The following is a 19,523-nucleotide window of genomic DNA, read 5'->3' on the forward strand; positions in this document are numbered from 1 at the left end:
ATTACTTTCCAATCAACAGCCCCAGGCTTTCATTAGCCCTGACATGCTGTGCGTGTGCGTGTGCGTGTGCGTGCGTGCGTGTGCGTGTGCGTGTGCGTGTGTGTGTGTGTGCGTGTGTGCGTGCGTGCGTGTGTGCGTGTGTGTGTGTGTGTGTGTGTGTGTGCGTGTGTGTGTGTGTGCGTGCGTGCGTGCGTGCGTGTGTGCGTGCGTGCGTATGTGCGTGTGTGTGTGTGTGTGTGTGTGTATGTGTGTGTGTGTGTGTGTGTGTGTGTGTGTGTGTGTGTGTGTGCGTGCAGAGCCTGGTAACTCTCAATAACACACATCCACTTCAATTTCAAAATGAATAGCTCCCTTCAAGCAGCCTGAAAACGGCCCAGACTATTTTCTTTACGAGCAAGTACGGCCTACAACTCTGCAGAGACAGTTATTGATTTCCTGCTCTAGTGATCATTTGTGTCTCAAAACATATAACTCATTCTGTCATTTTGGTCTTCTTTGACTTTACTCTTTAATTTGTCTGAAGCAGAAAACCTACTTTAATGTAATTTGAAGATAAAACGATGATGTGTTAGCTGTGCAGTGTGCCTAATGAGCCGGGGTGGAGATAAAACCTAAAAGCCACAATGTTGGACAGCTTAATGCAGATAAAGTGCATCCTCTGTCGCACTTTACATTCATTATTATAGGAGCTGAAGTACAATTTTACTTTACTTTACTTCGACATTAAATGCTACTTCACACATATGTTATGGACAATATCGAAATGTTGACTCCCCCTTCAGTTATTTGACAAATGTAGTTGCTAGTTTTTCTTTTAAATAAGCTTTTATCAAAACCAAGAAAAGTAGTACTATACTTATCACTGGTCATTGTGTAAAGGAGGCAAGGACACAAAGAGGATACTGAGAAAAGGTCTTCTGCAGAGTCCCTGGAGACTTGCTCTGGTTTTACCTGTCTGGCAGCAGGCTGGAAGCTGGATTCATAATCGGAGGAGTTGAGGAGCCACAGCGGGGAAACGATCTCTACGACTCGGATGGCTCGGTCCAGTAAGCTGTACAGCCCCTCTGAGAGGGGGAGGTGGGATGTATCACTGTCTAAGAAAGAGATGTCTTCCGGGATGTTCTCCACAAGCACCACTCTGTGGAAAAGAAACACAGAAAAAAACGAGTAAAGAAGAAACCTAATGATGTGAAGTTTTGGACCTTCATTAAGAAAAAACTGCAGAAAGACCTCATTAGGCCGAGCCATAGAGACCTGTTAATAGAGAAGTGCTGAGGAAATGAATGTCTTTCACAAAGCAATTATCGGTTTGCATTACTAGCAGAATTTTGACGAGCTTCGGTGCAACTGATTGGGGATTACAACCCTTCCTTCTTACTACTGACAAATTAACTAACACCACCCTTCCTCTGGATCGTTAGCCTAATGAGATTTATCAAGATATCTCGACAACACATGCCTTCAGATTCCTTCAAGCATCATAAAATATTGTACAGGTTGCCCCAGGCAGGGGGTGAGAATAATTGAAGTGTGATGCTGTCAGCATTGCAGATTCAATTACACCTAGTCAGGGATATTTTCTCTCATTTTTTGCTGTATTCTTGTTGGTTCCCCATATTCACCACTCTGCCTGCGCTATCACATGATGCTTTTTAATGTAATCATCAGCAGTCTGCGGTAGTCTAATATACTGTACTTGCAACAAGCATTTATATACTGAGGCAATCTACTGTATGACAGATTCAGTGGATTGCATGCAGAAAATGTATACAACTGTCATAGGAATAAATTATGTGGAAAATGTTCTTGTGATATTTGTCTTGCGATTGTATATATTACTGTGAACATCCTAGCACCTTTTTGCCAAGGTGTAATGTAAATGTATCTGTCTTCAAATGACTCAGAGGTCCCTTTATTGAATCTTCAGTTCCAGTTTAACCCCAACAGGATGTCTGGGAGCTACAGGGGCATTAGCTCTGGAGACAACAGATTAAATTAGCCGTGGCAGCCCCAGATCTGCAGCCACACAGAACCAGGCTATTATCAAGCTCCAACGCTCACCCAATTCTCTCTGGATCTGGCTCAGACATCGATTTCTACTTGCTTGGTTTTATAAGAAAACATAAATGGGGAGAGGATGCTCAGTGAGGGAGAACTCGGATATAAATTCTACATCGCTGTGCTTGATTACATTTCTGTATAAAATGTTTTCCAAGTAACTATCTGAGCGTCTGGACTAAATTCCATGAATTTTATAAGAAGCATTTGGAAAATATACTGCAGACTAGGTTGACTGCTCAGAGCATGCAGTTATGAGGTACCTAGTTTTATAATCTATTCTATTCTTATAATTCATTCATTTATTAAGTGTGAATGGTAGAAGTGAAGTTAAAACCACAGTCGTCTACCCGAGGAACCCTTTTAAACATGACTTTATTATTATTTTAATCTGATCAACACACACTTTACAACCATTAACAGTGCAGACATGGATAGATGTTATGACTGAATGTGCAATAAATGTTTAATGGTTGGTCAAATGAATAAGTCATGTTCTGCAAACCATAAAACGTGGCAAAATAGAGTGCTTTATTTCATCTCTAACTTATGATGCATCACAAAACAGTAAAATTAGAATGGACGTCTATTGTAATGTAACCTGCAATCTGTCAAGGTTCAAGTAACATTAATATAATCTTCAAGCAGTAAAAAAAAAGGGTTTGGGCAATCTGAGGGGGCCACAGAACAAGCTGTTGATAAAACATGGAGATATTGTCACTTTACATTTGCAATCTACCAAAGATATGTGGCTCATTACACACCAGAAGACTCTTCAGCACTAGGATGGTTCATTTAGTAGACTTTTTATACACTTCGTTTTCCATTTCTGGCTGTAAAACATATAAGAGACTTCCTGGAAGACTCTGTAGCACCAAACTGAAGTTAGCAGTCGGACCTGTCAGAGCTCAGGGTCAGCTAAGGTTTGACAGCTCGGGGTCTATCGAGTGCTTCACTCAAGGGCACACAGGCGAGCGCAGGAGCTGCAGGTGATAATGCACAGGCATCATCATATTGAAGGGCCAGCTGCCAGTACTCAGCTTGAAAATGTATTCCTGTATAAAGTCCACCTTAGTCAGCTTTGGGAAAGTGGCCAAGGGTCACACTGCAAGACTCACACTCACAATGCCTCACGGAATTGACATATTAATAGCAGAGTTTGGGAGAATCTCAAGAAGAGTTGGCTTTTCTACTACTGAGGAAACTGGACTGAGAAAAACAGAAAGAGGAGTGCAACAAGACACAAACAAACCAATAGAGCGGACTGATGATAGAGAAGCTTAACGTTCACATCACACAGTGTACTCTCCTTTGTTCAATAATGACGGCAAAACTAGGACAGCGACAGTAAACAACTCACAAAACAAGGATGGATGGTACACAGATGCAGGAGGAGGACTGGTAATCTTATTTTAAAATAAATCCTCTCAGTCAGCTGTAATGGCCGGGAGGTTTGATGAATGGTCGTTTCAAAAAACAGACAGGCTTTTGTATTAATAGTGGGAAAAAGGAGGGAGGTAGTCTTCTCTGCCTGCGAGGGATTCATCGATTTATGCAGTCTGTGATGTCGATGCTGGTCTCCTCCATTGTTAACCATCTGCGCACTCATGGGTGTTATTCATTCCCTGCATCCAATACCTACATTAAGTGGTGTAAACTTCATGGTGTGGGTGTGTGTGTGTGTGTGTGTGTGTGTGTGTGTGTGTGTGTGTGTGTGTGTGTGTGTGTGTGTGTGTGTGTGTGTGTGTGTGTGTGTGTGTGTGTGTGTGTGTGTGTGTGTGTGTGTGTGTGTGTGTGTGTGTGTGTGTGTGCGCACTTGAGACAGAGAGTGTCTGAATGTGAAATCACTCTCTGAATGATAATGGATTCTTATTTTCACAGTGTGGTAGGTAAGAACAGTTGTGGTACAGTTGGATCAAAAGATGAACTCCCCTCCTGATGATTTAAATAATAACAGATGTCACACCTTTACAGAGATGTCATGGCTGATGCAAGTGAATCTACCAAACAAAAAGATCAGGATTAGGATACTGTACTGTACATACACATGCTTGGGACCAGAGTGCCTGCTGCACCACACTTAGTGTAACAGCATGGGATGTGGCAGTGTCAGCGCCTGACATCTGATATAAATTATCCAGCCTCTCCTGAGCTGCCCTGAGCTCTGGGTGAGCAGCCAGGACATTAATATGTGCATCAGGAGCCTCTGCTGCACTGCTCCCTGCATGCTTCTCATTTTAAAAGGTAAATGCCAAGTCTAGTGTTTCATCAGGTACAACCAGAACACTGTCGTCATTGTACACACAATGTATATGTTGATTTCAATACATTATCTGATCTTGGGACAGTCAATTAAAATAGCTTTTAACCATTATTCTCTGTTTCTCATGCAAATTAAAGGGGACCTATCATGCAGAATGCACTTTTGTACGTCTTTTATACATGAATATGTGTCCCCGGTGTGTCAGGGAACTCACCAAGTGTCAGAAAACACAACCCTCTCTCTTTTCCTCCATACCCAAATCTCTAAAAACGGGGCTGCAACGGAGCTGATCCAGATTTGAAATTGTTCTGACGTCAGAAACAGGGAGCTCCGCCTATATGGGCAACTCTCCACCTATCAGGGGAATGGGGGGTTGGGCCACGGCCATTGCCGCTCGAAAGCGCTGGAGACGCTGTAGTACATATGCCAGGCCTGTAATTGGCGCTCTAGTCTGCCACAAAAGCAGCGAAGAAGACTTCTCACAGAATCAGCCCTTGCAAAAACAGGGCTGGAAAAGAGCAAATAAAGTGAAATGAGGCATGGCTAAAATGCATGATCTGTTTGGTATTTTGAAAAAAAGACTTCACAGACATGTTTTATATAGGTATGGCCCTACAATATATGTTTCAAATATAGCATGATAGGTCCACTTTAATGTAGAGTGCCAGTACTTAGCGTATTACGTTGTTCCATGTCTGTCACCTCTGCTGTCATGTTCCTGCCATTTTGACCGATGGCCAGTAGTTTGCATTCACTTATCAGACCTGACGTATGTGTGTTGTTCAAGATACTGATTTTAAACAACTCCCAAGTAAGTGTCGAGTCTTTGCACTCAATTCACAAGTCAGGACCCAAGTCCTAACATTTGAGTTTCCAGAAATAACTTTTCATCAATTCTGACCCCCATGTTTTCCAAACTGCAATCTTATTTTTGTGGGCCACTGCAGAGCAAGTAAGCAAAGTCATTCTTTGTGGTTCTCTCTTTAAATTCAATGCTGCTGATCAAACAAAGTGGTTCTTGGAGACTCCGAATTAAAAGCATTAACGTGTGAGTTGATTAAGGAAATTAAGATAAATTAATTGCTTGTTGGTACTCTTTTTTTTAAATAACACACTTTTAAATCTTTGGTAAATATTTATGCATTACTGAATCATTGATTGTTCTTTCAACACTTTTAATTCATAATGTCCCTTTGCTCAATAGTGGAAGAAATGTAATATTTAAACTACAATGCAAAATGATCCGTCTTAAAGCGTCTTAAAACAACATTTTCGCGATGCAGCAACTGGGGTTTTCTGTTGTTTCAGCCTTTCCACAAGGCAATTTAAAATCAATCCTAACCTGCTTATTATCTATCTGACGCCAGGCAATTACACACAATTGCACAACTCATCAGACTGTCAGATGGACCTGCGACTGCTTTGCTCCAACAACAAAGCAACAGACAGTCTTGTAAAGCCTAGAGAAATCATGTTGTACTGCAATCATAGCTGAGGTTGTTGTTCATCAGATGGAATATGAATCAAATTGAGGTTCTGATTGTATTACCAGACAATTCATTACATGAAGTGAGCATCATAATCTATCTGCATCACTGGGAAATGTGTTAATTCAGATGCAATAACAGCAGGCAACCCCAGGTCTCCTGTCCCTGAGATGCAAGCATTAGCACTGTTTATTATGCAGGAACAAATAGATGAAAGGGACATCTGCATAACAAAAGAACCAGCTGCATGAGACATGTCTGAATTAACTTTACAAACATAACAACTGCTGAGGCTAGAGAGAGTGTTTTAATGGCAGCAAAGCAAGGCAAGAGAGAAGCTCAGTCTACTGTGTGAAGATGAAGAAGAAATAGTTATGAATTATATTTGTGAGTTAATCTCTTGATCATTTTACATTCACCCTGTCGATTCAAGGTTGAATACAGACTCAGAAGGGCTTCATGCATTTCTTTGATACATACCTGTACCTTAACGAACTTAATTGAGCACGAGTAAGCCTCGGTGAACCCCATTATAAATGCCTCTCATAGTCAAATAGTAATCTATCACTTTGCCCATTACGTACTGGAACTTGCTTTGAACCAAATATTTTAACTAAATCATCAATTATGTTACACTTGCACGCGTTACAGCTCTTTCATATGATACATGTCACAGTAAAACTTTATAATTAAGGCAATTGGATATAAAAAAGAGGGCAAATTGGGAACAAATTTCACTACACATTTCTGTAATGAGTTTGAGTATTGAACTGCCCATAAAAGCTGATGAATCTGTTCATTTCAAACTCATTCCAACCCAAAAATCTACTTATATTTTCTCATTTTCTTCTCCCTCCATCTGGCTCACCCTTCCTCCCTTCCTCAGCCTCGTATTCATCTCCCATTCAACCCCTGAGCTTTAGGAGGCCTTCGTAGCAGGAGAGGAGTCCACATTTAGCTTTACAAGTTTGCATTACACTTTCAGCTGTAAGTGGAAGAGAGAGGGATTCCTGATAGAGTTCCCTGAAAGGTTATTAAATGGCTGATTTGGGGAAAAGGAGGAAGAGAGTAGATGGACACGGACATTAAGAAAGAGACAGAGAGGGGGAAGTAATTCAAAGCTGAATGGTAAATTGGATGATACGAGTCTAATGGGGGGGAACCAGTAGGAAGTGGAGAGCAAGGATTGCTGTATCAGAGAAAATGACTGCTGATCAGCCAGTTTCACCACCAGAACAAACTGCAGTGGATTTGTGTCTGGGGATCCATTTGAAACTTGCTAAAGAAACTATCAGAAGAGCCTGGTAATCATTTCAGGTAGGGGGGAGGCTACAATAGGATTAGGGGACACACGTTTTTTATGTATTGGGGCTACTTGACATGTTCCATGTTTTACTTTGAGACGAGCGTACACTCCCTCTAAATGAATGCAAGCAATGCAGTGGTGTTTGCAGCCTCTACATTGCAGTTTTCCTTTCTAGTGACAGTGGGTTAGAGCTGCTGGATCGCATAGTGTCTCAGACTGGACTTGATTTATGGTTTGAAACTGGAGCTAAAAAACAATCATCCTTTCTAGCAATGGAAGATGTTGGAGTGAGTGAACAGGTAAAGTACAGAAATGCACAGAGAGCAAGGCCAAGGCAAAATGGGGTATGAAATATGGGTTTAATTCATAAATACTACAGACACCAACAAACGGTCCTAAATAATGTCAACCATTACTTGAAAAGCTCTTTGTCCTTAAATTAATTTGCTATTTTGCTTTTCTGCTTTGCACCAAGTGTATCTTACATATGGGTAGTCAACTTGGAAGGAAATATTTTAAATAATTTTGATTTAGCAAAAAATATAATACTGGTTGTATTACTTGGTTAAGGTTTGGCGTAACTTAACTGGGTGTATTGAAGAAGAAAAAAAGTTTAACCTCATTCAATTTTGAAAGAAAAGTTTTAACTCATTAAATGTTGATACGACACGAAGTAGGCACACTCCCACAAGCACAACCCTGTGTAGTGTTTTGAACAAAGCCATAACCATTGAGAACCATTGGAAAAGAGTATTTTGCCCACATACATCTTTACAGAGCCCCTCTATTCCTGTTGTTCTTCTGTTTTGTTTAGTCATGTTTTACTTGTGTAGCATAAATGGACTAAGCTACAATCTTATTTTTGGCCAACCCTATGTTGCAGAACAACCTTTGTTCTGCAGCACTCACCTGCAGTTCCTGCTACAGTTCTCCTCTGTGATCCCGTCTTCATCTTCACCCCAAAAGTCCACCGCTGAGAACATCAGTGCCACCAGCACGGCGAAGCAGCAGACCAAAGCAAAGATCACAATGCACTTCTGCTGAGACTGCAAGAGAGAGGGAAAGAGAACAACATTGATTTCCAAAATGAGTTTCCTACTCTTCATCACTACTGTGGAAACAAGGCCAAAGTGCCCCAACCTTGGCTCCCATTAGGCCACTGCTCCGGCTGACACAACTTCTGATTTAATGCACAGCTCAGCAGGTCATAACATGATATACAGGGGAATTTAACACAAACATTTGAGGTCTACGTATGACCTTGCAAGGTCAGGCTTTCATATAAAGAACACAGGGCAGAAATGAGAAGAAAGAAAAGAGAGGAGAAAAAAGAAGAGAGCAATGAGAGAGAGGGAGAAGAAAGCATTAAGAAAACAAAGCAATCAATAGTGACATCATTAAAGCTTGGGTAGGTAACAGAAACCAGCAAGAGCGAGATAGATTTAAAAAACTATCCAACTAAAAAAACACAGCCCAGTGTTGAAACTTTTTTTTCAATACAATTATAGCGAGCTGACAGCCCCTCTGTCCAGGCATCCATCTAAAGCAGGCAGATGGGCAGGTAAGGATATATTATACAGACCAACTAACTATATTTCTGCAAAACCCACATATAACAGATTTAGTTTTCTCTAGTCAGGGCATTTGGTTTGTTGAATGCTGTCGGGGTGTAATGCTATTCATCACTCCCTGATACTGTGGTCATTATGAGGCCTATACTATGCTAGTCAATATTGCAAAATGTAAGCTATCAAATTGTTTCATTCACAACACATCCACATGTTCCAATTTAAGAAGGCAAAGAGGTTATTATCATATCATGCAATTATGTATTGTTTATTTATGTTTATTTTGTACATTTGTATCCATCCTGGACACAAAGTAAGCTTTGCAGGTCTATCTAATTCCGCCTTACTCGTGCTTGCAACATGTACAACACGTTTGACCCCGTTACAACTATTTGTGAGACAATAACAAATGTATCCTGATCCCTATGAAACCTGCCAGAGAGCAACACTAATTATCCTTGAACCCAGCAGATCATTAGCACGGTCAGCGAGACCAAACTCATTATCCTCAGAGACAAATATCATATCATAAACTATCGACCTTGGAGAGCCACACAAACACAACGCTGGTTCTTTTATTGTGTTTATTGTAGCTACACACATTCATGCTCCATAGGTGCCAATGTGGGGTTTAAATGAATCTAGCAGCCAGTCAATGGGGTGGACCAAAGAGACACTGGCAGAGATATTAGAAATTTCACTCTCATCCTCACAGCCATCTGTCTGAGCTGATGTCTGACCTGGGAATAGTGTTTCTGTTTGCTGGCAGCACTGGTGTCAGGAATATATTGCCTAATTATTATGTGCAGCCACTAAAATGTTCTTTTTTAGTTCTCTATGTCTCATACTGGTTGCAAAAAAGGTTGCTTACAGCATGGAGGCTAAAGGGAGCACTGTAAGGCTCCTTTTTAACATCCACAGAACTGAGTGGAGAAACGTAGGAGAAGGAAAGAAAATAAACTACCTCCGAACCTCAAAAAGCTGCAGGCACTTAACAGAAGCATACTCAGCAAACACCCACAGGGTAAATGGAGGTTAAATCAAATATGTCACTCATCTGCCAGACCTTAAATACTGGATGAAATGCAACAAAAGATGAAGGTCTACCTGCAGGAGAACCAAGCAATGCATGCTTCTCATATTTCCAGTGTTTGTCTAACAGCTGCTGCGTTCACATGTAGTATAAAGTGTGTGAGCATCATGTAGCATAATGAGATACTGTATGAAGAGGTACAATTCAAAGTGTGCAGTAGTGATGACTGTTACCTGACACCGGAGCAGCACAGCAATGGATCAATACACCTACAATTACAGGATGTAGTATGTCTTACAATGACTGGTTAAGACTCTGTTTGAATCTCTGTTCAAAAAGAAGAAGCATATAGGTTGAGCTTGTTCCTTGCATTGAAATGCTGTCAAACTCAGTGAAATACATCTTCAAATATGAAAGCTAATCTATCTGCATGGCTAGATCCAACTAGTCGTACACGTCTTTTTTGTAATTTGGTTGAAGTGACCTTTTAAAAGTGCATTTATGTGAGGAATAACTACTTGAGATGAACCCTTTCTTTTTCAAGGATGTCATCAACAAGACAATTTAACCACAATTTGATAAAACATCAATCAGACAATACAGATTTGACAAATACAAACTAATGAAAAATAGATAAAAAATAATAAAAAATAAGACAAATAAAACAAAAATCAACAGATTATACTCTAAGCAGAGCATGACAACTGCTAGTGTTAGATAGAGCAATAAGAAATTAAGATAAAAAACATAATTTGAAGTTGTTATGTTCAACTAATCCTAGGATAAGAAGACCATCAGGATAAGCTTCAAAGATAAATGTGAGTAATACATTCCTCCCCATATTGCTGCCTCACTGCAAACTGAGTGCTTAAACATCCAGTCAGTTTGATCACTAGAGCAATGACTGCAAACATGAAAATCCCTCTCAAATATTTGTAAAGCTTTTATATACAAACAATTTGTGCTCTTGTCGGAGCTTTCAAAAGGCATTTTCGCTGTTTACCATTCCTTACAGCAGCATATGCCAGGAAATTCAAATCATACAGCAAAGATAGCCTTGAGTGGGTAGCACAAACAAGAGAGGCATAAATAACGTGATTTAGGGAGATTGCTTGCCTGAATGTTTTAAAAATGCTCCCCAGGGTCCATCTAGAAAAGGTGGATGGCACAGTGCCACACTGCACAAATACAGGCACTGTTACTGTCTCACACACACACAGAGGTGAAGGCCAGACCAGAGAGAGTGGATGTTTATATCCTCAGATCAGAGGCAGAAACAGAGTCCTCCTCTCTGCCAAACCTCCTCTAATAGTCTGCCATTTGCTATACCTGTTTTGGCATATTCTACTCATACAAGTGAGATGGAAAACGATCCTTTAGTTTTAGAGCAGATAGTCTTGTGATTGTTTCTTCTGGTTTGTTGTGCCGCTATGTCACCACATACTGAAGCAAAGCAGAAGGAATTTTTGCAGTGAGCTGACGGTCTGTGAACACGATGCAGAGGCTGCCAGAGGTCATGGGGCTCCCTGTGGCTTTGGAAAAAGAAAAAATCTTGAGTGTGCCTATAGAGAAGCAAAATGAGTGTCTTCACAGTGCAGCCTGAGTAAAGTGTCAGCGGCCCAATTATCTTCTTATGAGCTCTTCTTCTTTGCCAGAGAACAAGAAACCATGCTGCTCGGAGGGAAATAGAAGTCTACATCACGCATCCTGCTCTAATTTGCCTTATGAGGGCTCAGAGCGCTGCAGATGTTGATGTCAGGAGGATGAGCAGAGCACAAGATCGCCACAAGCCGGGGGACAGGATGAGTTTCGCTGGCATTTGAAGTGCAGCCAGTTTCTATTCATGCATACAGATTTGTGTTAAGAAGATCTGCGACAGAAAAGGAAAGGGAATGAAAAAGAGGATGAGAGGACGCAGGTGAGGCTTCTGTCATTGCACTGTAACATTGATTGATTCAGGACTGAACAAAGATCAAACATTGATTCAGAGCAGCCAAAACTGGTGCAAAGGAAATGTAATAAGCATGCATATATACAGACAGTGAGACATGATGTTGCTCAAAATACCTTTTCTTTGTGTCACTGCTGGTGACATTAGGCATTTTTCTTCCAGATCAGGTTTGGAAGAAATACTTTCACACACATAATTACAATTTATGCATGCGGCTGCAACAAATCACCAGAAAATATACAACAACCGATTCCTTTGTATGCAGATCACTATTCTCTGTATTATTTGGACACTCAGGATGTTGAGTGTATATTGAAAAGACTCTGCTAGGGACTTGTCATCTCTCTCTCTCTATCCCCAGTTTCCCATCTTTGCTGTATACATCTGCAGTTGAATCACATTTGAGTTGAGCAAAGGGCGCTCTGTGAAAAAACCATGTATGTGTATTCTGCTCATCCTGCAAGGAGAAGCAGATGGTCCCCGGATCTGCTTGGAAACCTGACAACAACTAATTGCCCAAATAGTGACAGTGTTCAGTTGTACTCACTCACACATGTTTGCATGGAGAAACACATTTGCACATGGGATTATAAAACAATTTTCTTTTTAAATCTTGCCTCACCCTGTGGTTGTGAAAGCAGTTCATGAAACGTTAATGAACTGTTGATGATGTTTGTGGCGTGAAGGTGAAAAATGTGTCACAGATACTGAGACTTGTGACAAGAGAAGGACACTTGGGTGCAGATAATTATTCATCCCACAAATGGATGAAGTGTAAACAATCTTATCGTGATTGTTTGCAGATAATGTAGCATTATTTGTTGCACTGTTAAACATTGAATTTCTAAAAAATACCATTGAAGAAGTATCACTAACGCAGGCATCTTAATATATTTGTGTGCGTTTGTGTGTGTTTTCAGTGAGTGCAGCAGCCACATACAGTTTGTTGAATTTAAGCATAAGCGTTTCAAGTAAATCCCTTTCTCAAGCGCTAATCCTGTGGATAGTGGTCCAAACATAGCTGATGTGATGCCATGGTAAGATATTTCAAGCACAACTACAATCATCTTTTGATAAAGAAAACCTTTCATCTGTCCAAAACATCCGCAGATTTCAGATTGTTGGTGTCAGCCAATAGGAGAACAATGGCCTTCTTTACAGGGTCTCTTTTTGCACTGTTAGTCACACAGGAAGAGGTTTGTTTTATAAAAAGCATAACAAAATGTGGAAATAAATACACAAATAAATAAATGCATGCATAAATATGGAAATAAATAAATACAAGTCGAGAATAAAACACAGCACACATTATTATATATCTTTGATATATTTCTACATTCACAGTCACTTACATTTATTTATTTCTGTATTTATTTCCTCATTTATTTATTCCTGTATTTATTTATTAATTTCTGTATTTATTCCTGTATTTATTCATACATCTATTTATTTCCGTATTTATTTATTTATTTATACTTATGTCATGTTCCGTCCTCCATAACAGTGTGGATCAATCACGTAAACAAAGCACCACCTCAGTGGCCTAAAGCGTTGGCTTAGCTTCTATAATGGCCATGGTCTGGTAAGAGTTTCAAATCAATCTGAGCAGTACAAGCTGCTGTATAGCTCAGTGGTTATAGCAGGTACTCCAGATCACTGAGGCACTGTGGTACGATATTTCAGGCTGTACATTTTTTTTAAATGTGTCTGGCCAAAAAACATAATTACAAAAATAAAAAGTTCCTTAAAGTGGACCTATCATGCTATATTTAAATGATATATTGTAGGGCCATACCTATATAAGGTATATTTATACGTTTCTGTTTTCAAAATACCAAACAGATCATGCATTTTAGCCATGCCTCATTTCGCTCTATGTGCTGTTTGCTGTCTACGGGTCTGATTCTGCTGACCACGCCCCCCTGCAGGAGAGGGGAGATGTGCTCTGATCAGCTGCTGGGCTGTCAGAAGAGGGGTGTTTAATTATATAGAGTCGTTATTCATTTGTTTTAAAGCTCAATAAATAACAAAGAAGACCTTTGACCGGCACTTTTCTAATTTTGTCCGGAAGATTTAACGGACATCTTGACCGGCGAAACAAACTGAAACTGAAACTCTGCCGCACGGTCCCCTCTTTCCTTGGAAGAGGCGGAGAGGTGGGTGTTTGTCATCTGCTGGTGGACTAACCGGAGAGAATTACAGTGCTTGCCTCGACAGGGAGGGATTGCATTGCAGCGGGAGCAAACGCTTGCCTCGAGGAGGGAGAAAAAAAGCCACAGCGGAGAATAAACAGAAGGGTAACCATGGTAACTATGGGCGGGAAGTCTTCTTCGCTGCTTTTGTGGCAGACTACAGCGCCACTTACAGGCCTGGCATATGTACTACAGCGTCTCCAGCGCTTTCGAGCAGCAATGGCCGGCCGTGGCCCAACCCCACATTCCCCTGATAGGTGGAGAGTTGGCCCAATAGCCGTAGCGCCACCGTCCTGACGTCAGGACAGTGTTCAAATCTGGATCAGTTTTTATCAGATCCGTTGCAGCCCCTTTTTTAGAGATTTGGGTATGGAGGAAAATAGAGAGGGTTGTGTTTTCTGACACTTGGTGAGTTCCCTGGAACACCGGGGACACATATTCATGTATAAAAGACGTACAAAAGTGCATTTTGCATGATAGGTCCCCTTTAAAGAATATTCACTAAAATTAAGCGAAAAAATCAAACCTGTAGCCTACGCAGCGTCCCCAGCGCAAATGACCCGCGGTGCAGAATGAGTGACAGTAAAAGAGCAATTTCAGGCAAAGTGCTGTCATGCTGTGTAAGTTACTGCTGAGGAGACATTTTGTGTGTGTCTATATGTGTGAGTGTGTTTGTGTGTGCTTGGGGCATAATGCTGGGAATGCAGTTCATTTCCGATAAACTATATGCTCTCCCTCACACACTCACACACTTCTTCCTCTCGCTGTGTAATGAGTTGAAGCAGAGTTCATAAAGGTATGCTCGTCATTATTCTGTGTTTACTGCCGCAGTCTGCGTCTGTCCTCTCTCTGTTGCCTCTGTTTCTCCTCTGACTGTTCAATGTATTCAATTCAATCATTTCCAGTACCACAAATGAAAAGAGAATACACGCTCAGCATAATATAGTGATGATGTTCCTGTTCAAATGGTCATCTATCAGTGGCAACTTGACAATTTAAATGGATGAGTGGATTTATGCATGTCTTGTCTGTAGCAAAAATCAATAATGTATTACTTATTTGTTTTCTCTTGAAGAGTTATATTAGAAGATGGATACTATGCTCATAACGGAATGGCAAATATGATCTTTCCATCTCTAAAGACATATTCCATTTTCTCAGGCCTCTTCAGTATTATTTACCCTTTCACCAGATGCCTTTTTTCTAGATACCAGACCCTTCCACTCCCACTTCATTACCCTTACCTGAGCTTCCCTGCCCATTTCCCCACCTGCACTTCATTTCCTCATTAGCCCTGCATTACTTAAACCAGCCTCTACCCTTTTCACTGCCAGTTTTTCAAAAATGACCATGTGCTGCACATAATTACATTTAAGTAAAAAACTGAAAGTGCTGGTTGTGATCCTCTCCCTGATCTATTGGACTTTGTATTCCAATCCTGCCCCTTTGGATTTGTTTTCCTCCCTTGTCCTTTCCCTGCTTTGTGACTGTAAGTTTACCTCCTGATCACTGAACTGATCCTGTCTCCTTTGGCTCCTTGCCTCAATTATGCTACAGCTAGCAGCAGGTTAGCTTAGCTTACATAATATGCCTATACTAGCACCTCTTTAAGCTCATCAATTTAAAGGTTATATATTTAAAATGTCTCATAATGTAGAGCTATTCTTTTCATTACACTCCATTACCTATTGTGTTGGTGTAGTTATGTTGGAAATGGGCTTCCTCATCCCCAACCAAAACAACAATGGACACAGCCAATTTGGAAGAGTGTTCCACTAATACAGGCTCAAAAAAGTATATGTAATTCAAGTCATTTATGCCATTACATTAGTTCAACCTGTCTATACCCCCCTATTTATCCTATTTAGCTGTAGTATTTTAAAAGTGACCCACATCACATGACTTATGCTCACTTGTATGGAAATATTTTCAGGAGGTTTTGATCCTTTCTTTCCTCTTTACCTAGTAGATATATTTGTTCCTGTTCTACAGTTTGGTCATTGCATGAATAGACACTGTGGATGGATTTGATAGTTAGATTTTTCATTTATGTGTGGCTGTGTAGACCAGCAGGTTCTCATTAGTCCTTTTTACTGTCTGTGATGAAAGCGAAACTGACAATTCACTTTCCAGGTCTGCCGAGATGATTGTCCCTTGTCAATTCATCAAATCTGAAATGACGCTGTGTTGAAAGATATTACAACTGGGACAATTAGGAATACAATATATAAATAATCAATCAAATTAATACATACGAGTTATATGAGCAACAGATAGAACAATGGTTGGTCATTGTACTTTTGGTAGCAATGGACTTACTTAAATGACATTGGTCCAAAATAGAAAATGCTTAATATGAATTTCTGTGTGCATAGGTTTTTTTTTTTTTACATGCAATTTATATTATTTATATTGACTATGCAGTTTTTCAAACACCTGTGTTGTATTGAATGGGTAATAAGGCCAAAGGGGGGTTTATGGGGGGAATCGGGGGCGGGTTCTGTGCTTTTTTTTTCTGCTGATGTTGAGTTAACCGCAAGCGATTATATAAACAGAGTTGCTGACTTTCATATTTGTGTCACAGGTGCCATAATGGTCTTTAACTCTTGCAAACACTAAATGCATTTGTAAGCTTGTATATGAGTTGGTGTTATTGTCAGTTAGTATTAGAGAAACTAATGTTATCATTTTATTTGAGGGCTCCAGATACAGTATAGCATCACATCTCTCTGTTAACCAAGATAAGTCAGTGTCATTACAGGCTGTACTTTATTGTACTTTTAGAAAGTCAGAGGGGAAACACTGTCTGGTGGTTAATATCTAAGAAAAGACGGTGCTGCTCTTTCGTGCTGTCACAGCCTGTCACCTTTTGAGCCGCTTCCTGCTCCGACTTTATGAAAAGTGACATGAAGTGCACCTCTCCAGAGACAGTGTGCTCTCAGTTCATCTCTGTGTCTGTCTGTTTGGGTCTCTTGAGTGAATCCAGGGCTCCAAATGCCTTGCCAGCCGGATGAGCAGTCAAACAGATCTGCGCTTACACAAGCACAATCACAGAAGCTTAACACTGTGAGGATATGACTTCTTGATAATAGGGCCCTCGAACAGAAACACGGTGCTATGATAATGAAGATTCTTTTGTCATCCAGGTCGGGGCTTTTAAAAAAAAAGATATACCCAACCGGTCATGCTATGTAAAGTTAAAGTTTTACCCTTTTTCATGATGTCTTCAAGACTACAAAGCAAATCCAGTTGACTTTGAATTACAGAGTGCAGTAGCTGGTTGGCTTAGGGCCCTTTTTCCATCTCTGGTTAATTTGAAAAAAGGAGTGATCATCTCAGCTTGACGCCACTGGTCAAATAAAAGAAAAAAATGGATGACGAGATTCTTGGCGCTTGGTGTGTAATGGCTGGAAGCCCAGACCTACATGTCTTTGAAGATTTTCCGCTATCAGTCTGTTTGACAGAGCTGTCAAGTGTGTTTGTACATCTGCTCACTTTGTGTTGATGACAGTGTTACAGAAGCTGTGACTAGAATATAAATCCGACTTGTGTTTGTATATTACAAGTGTAATTCAATGAAAGGTTATCTCGCGTTGACAAGAAACATGACAGCTTCTATGTTTCCATATTACTTACGCTTTCCTAAAATGAATTGAGATTTAGTTTCACTTCACTCTTCCAGCCTGGCATTGTGTTATACGACAGATTGGGATTATTTGTTTTCTTTAGTTTTGTAGAAGTGAAGTATCCATCACAACATCGTAAATGTGAAATTGATTTTTGGGGATCGGATAAACTGCTTTTTTTCTGAAAGTTAGACGAGAAGATGAAAACAAATCTTGTATCTGTTCATTTAATATGAACCCAGAGCTAGGAGACCATTATCTTAAAGTAGTTAAGCTTTATTTTAGCTTATCTTAATTTAAAGAGAAGCAAACAGGTAGTCTGATTCTCTCAACCTCAAAGGTGGCAACGAGACACCTGAAAGCTGCTTCTTACAAATTTGTATGCCTTTATTGCTCCGCTTTGCTTAATGTTAATTAACAATGTGTCATGATGTTTTTATGCATTTTAATCTTGCAAGCTGAGATGTGATTAAAAAACATAATCACACACCCAAGGGTCCAGATGGCCTTTTGCTTACAATGCATGGACATTGATGATGGGAGTTTTATTATGGACAATAGCTTTTCTTTGGAATATTTTCTATGCTTTAATGGGCAATGACTGACGGCCCCATTGTTCTTTCTTTATAAAGCCCTTTACGATGTTGTTCACAAAGTAAATGGGTACAAAAATAGACTCACAACATTATTCACTTCTCTGTACTTTATCTGCCTGTCTCTACACCACCATGTGTAATGAAAATGTTATAGTCTTTTCACTTTGTCTGAATACACACAACATCGTTGAGGTGAATCAATAAAACAGGAACATCATCCATCTTTACGACAAGTACACACACAGGAGGGTATGATCTTGAATACAGAAGGGGAAAGGCAGCATGTAGCACTTTAAATTAAATGCAAATAAGGCGACAACAGCATTTAATCAAAATCCTCTTCCCTCGTGCCATATTTGTTTTGTTTTGAATACTATGTTTATGTAAAGGATGGCAATGTGTTGTGTTAGTCAAATAGGGGAAAGTCTCAACATTTCTACTAAGTCAGAGACAACTTTTCTCTCTGCAAAATGTTCTTGCTTCCAAGGTGCCTTATAATGATGATACTAATTAAAGTACGGTTATAAATCTGTGTGAATGCAATCACATCTGAGCAGTTCCTCCTTTTCCCATCTCCTTCCTCTATAATGTTTTACAATCAGCCGCTGCTCTCTGCTAGCATTTTATAGAGGACGAACATCTGTGCACTGAATATTCTCTATCAGTGAAAATCGAGGTGCTTTGATTGGGTCCCCGAAGGTTGAATGTTTGAAGGAACTTTTGTCAAGTGGTACCTCGCCAAAATATTTTCCATAAATGACATTTTTATGGCAATATCTTATTCTTAATTGCTTCTATTCCTGGTTGGCAACAGCACAAGTTGAATTGTATATCCTTACCTTTTTATAAAATCAGGATTACAAATGTGTAAGCAAACAGTCATTTCTTTGTGACCTCTTGACGTATCTTAATCTAATATTAAATGTCCATTTAGCACTGTTTTGGTCTCCATCTACTTCTGAGGAACACATCTGGCTCTTGAGCTTTTAAATGCTAGGCAATGTTCAACGGTTTGTCTCTTACATTGTCTTACCTAACATTTGGATAACATGTAATATAGATTTTTTTCCTTGACGACAAACAACGCCAAGGAGTGGAGACATTTGACCTAAAAGGTACATTTGTGAGCAGCAGATTAAGGTGGTAAATCTTTGTACAGTAGGTTCAATGTCTCATTGATTTTGTTCATATACACTTAAAGGACCACACAGCTAAACAATGAGCTGAAACAGCTGCCTGCTGGGAAATGTAGAGTCGGCAGAAAATTCTCCTTGGGATTGCCACTATGAGCAACTCCATAACAATAACTCCAATGTTAATAACATATTGATGAGAGTAGTTTTACATTAATAAGTGAACCTGACATTGGGGACATGTAGTATTTGATTAAAAGTAATTGGGGAGGAATTTCACATCCTTTCTTTCTTAAGCACATGCTCTTCT

The 19,523-nt window shown here is 40.0% G+C and overlaps 1 protein-coding gene across 1 annotated transcript in view; it reads right to left on the reverse strand.

Moving 5' to 3' along the window:
* Positions 1–19,523, reverse strand: part of LOC117499810 (inactive phospholipase D5-like) — a 51,205-nt gene that overhangs the window by 7,209 nt on the left and 24,473 nt on the right. Inside the window, exons 2-3 of the mRNA XM_034152440.1 lie at positions 8,024–8,160; positions 952–1,138 (exon numbers count right to left, since the gene is read on the reverse strand). Of these exons, the coding sequence (XP_034008331.1) occupies positions 952–1,138; positions 8,024–8,160 (324 nt within the window). The remainder of the gene's footprint in view (positions 1–951; positions 1,139–8,023; positions 8,161–19,523) is intronic.

The sequence above is a fragment of the Trematomus bernacchii genome, unplaced genomic scaffold, assembly GCF_902827165.1.
Source record: "Trematomus bernacchii unplaced genomic scaffold, fTreBer1.1, whole genome shotgun sequence".
NCBI lineage: Eukaryota > Metazoa > Chordata > Actinopteri > Perciformes > Nototheniidae > Trematomus > Trematomus bernacchii.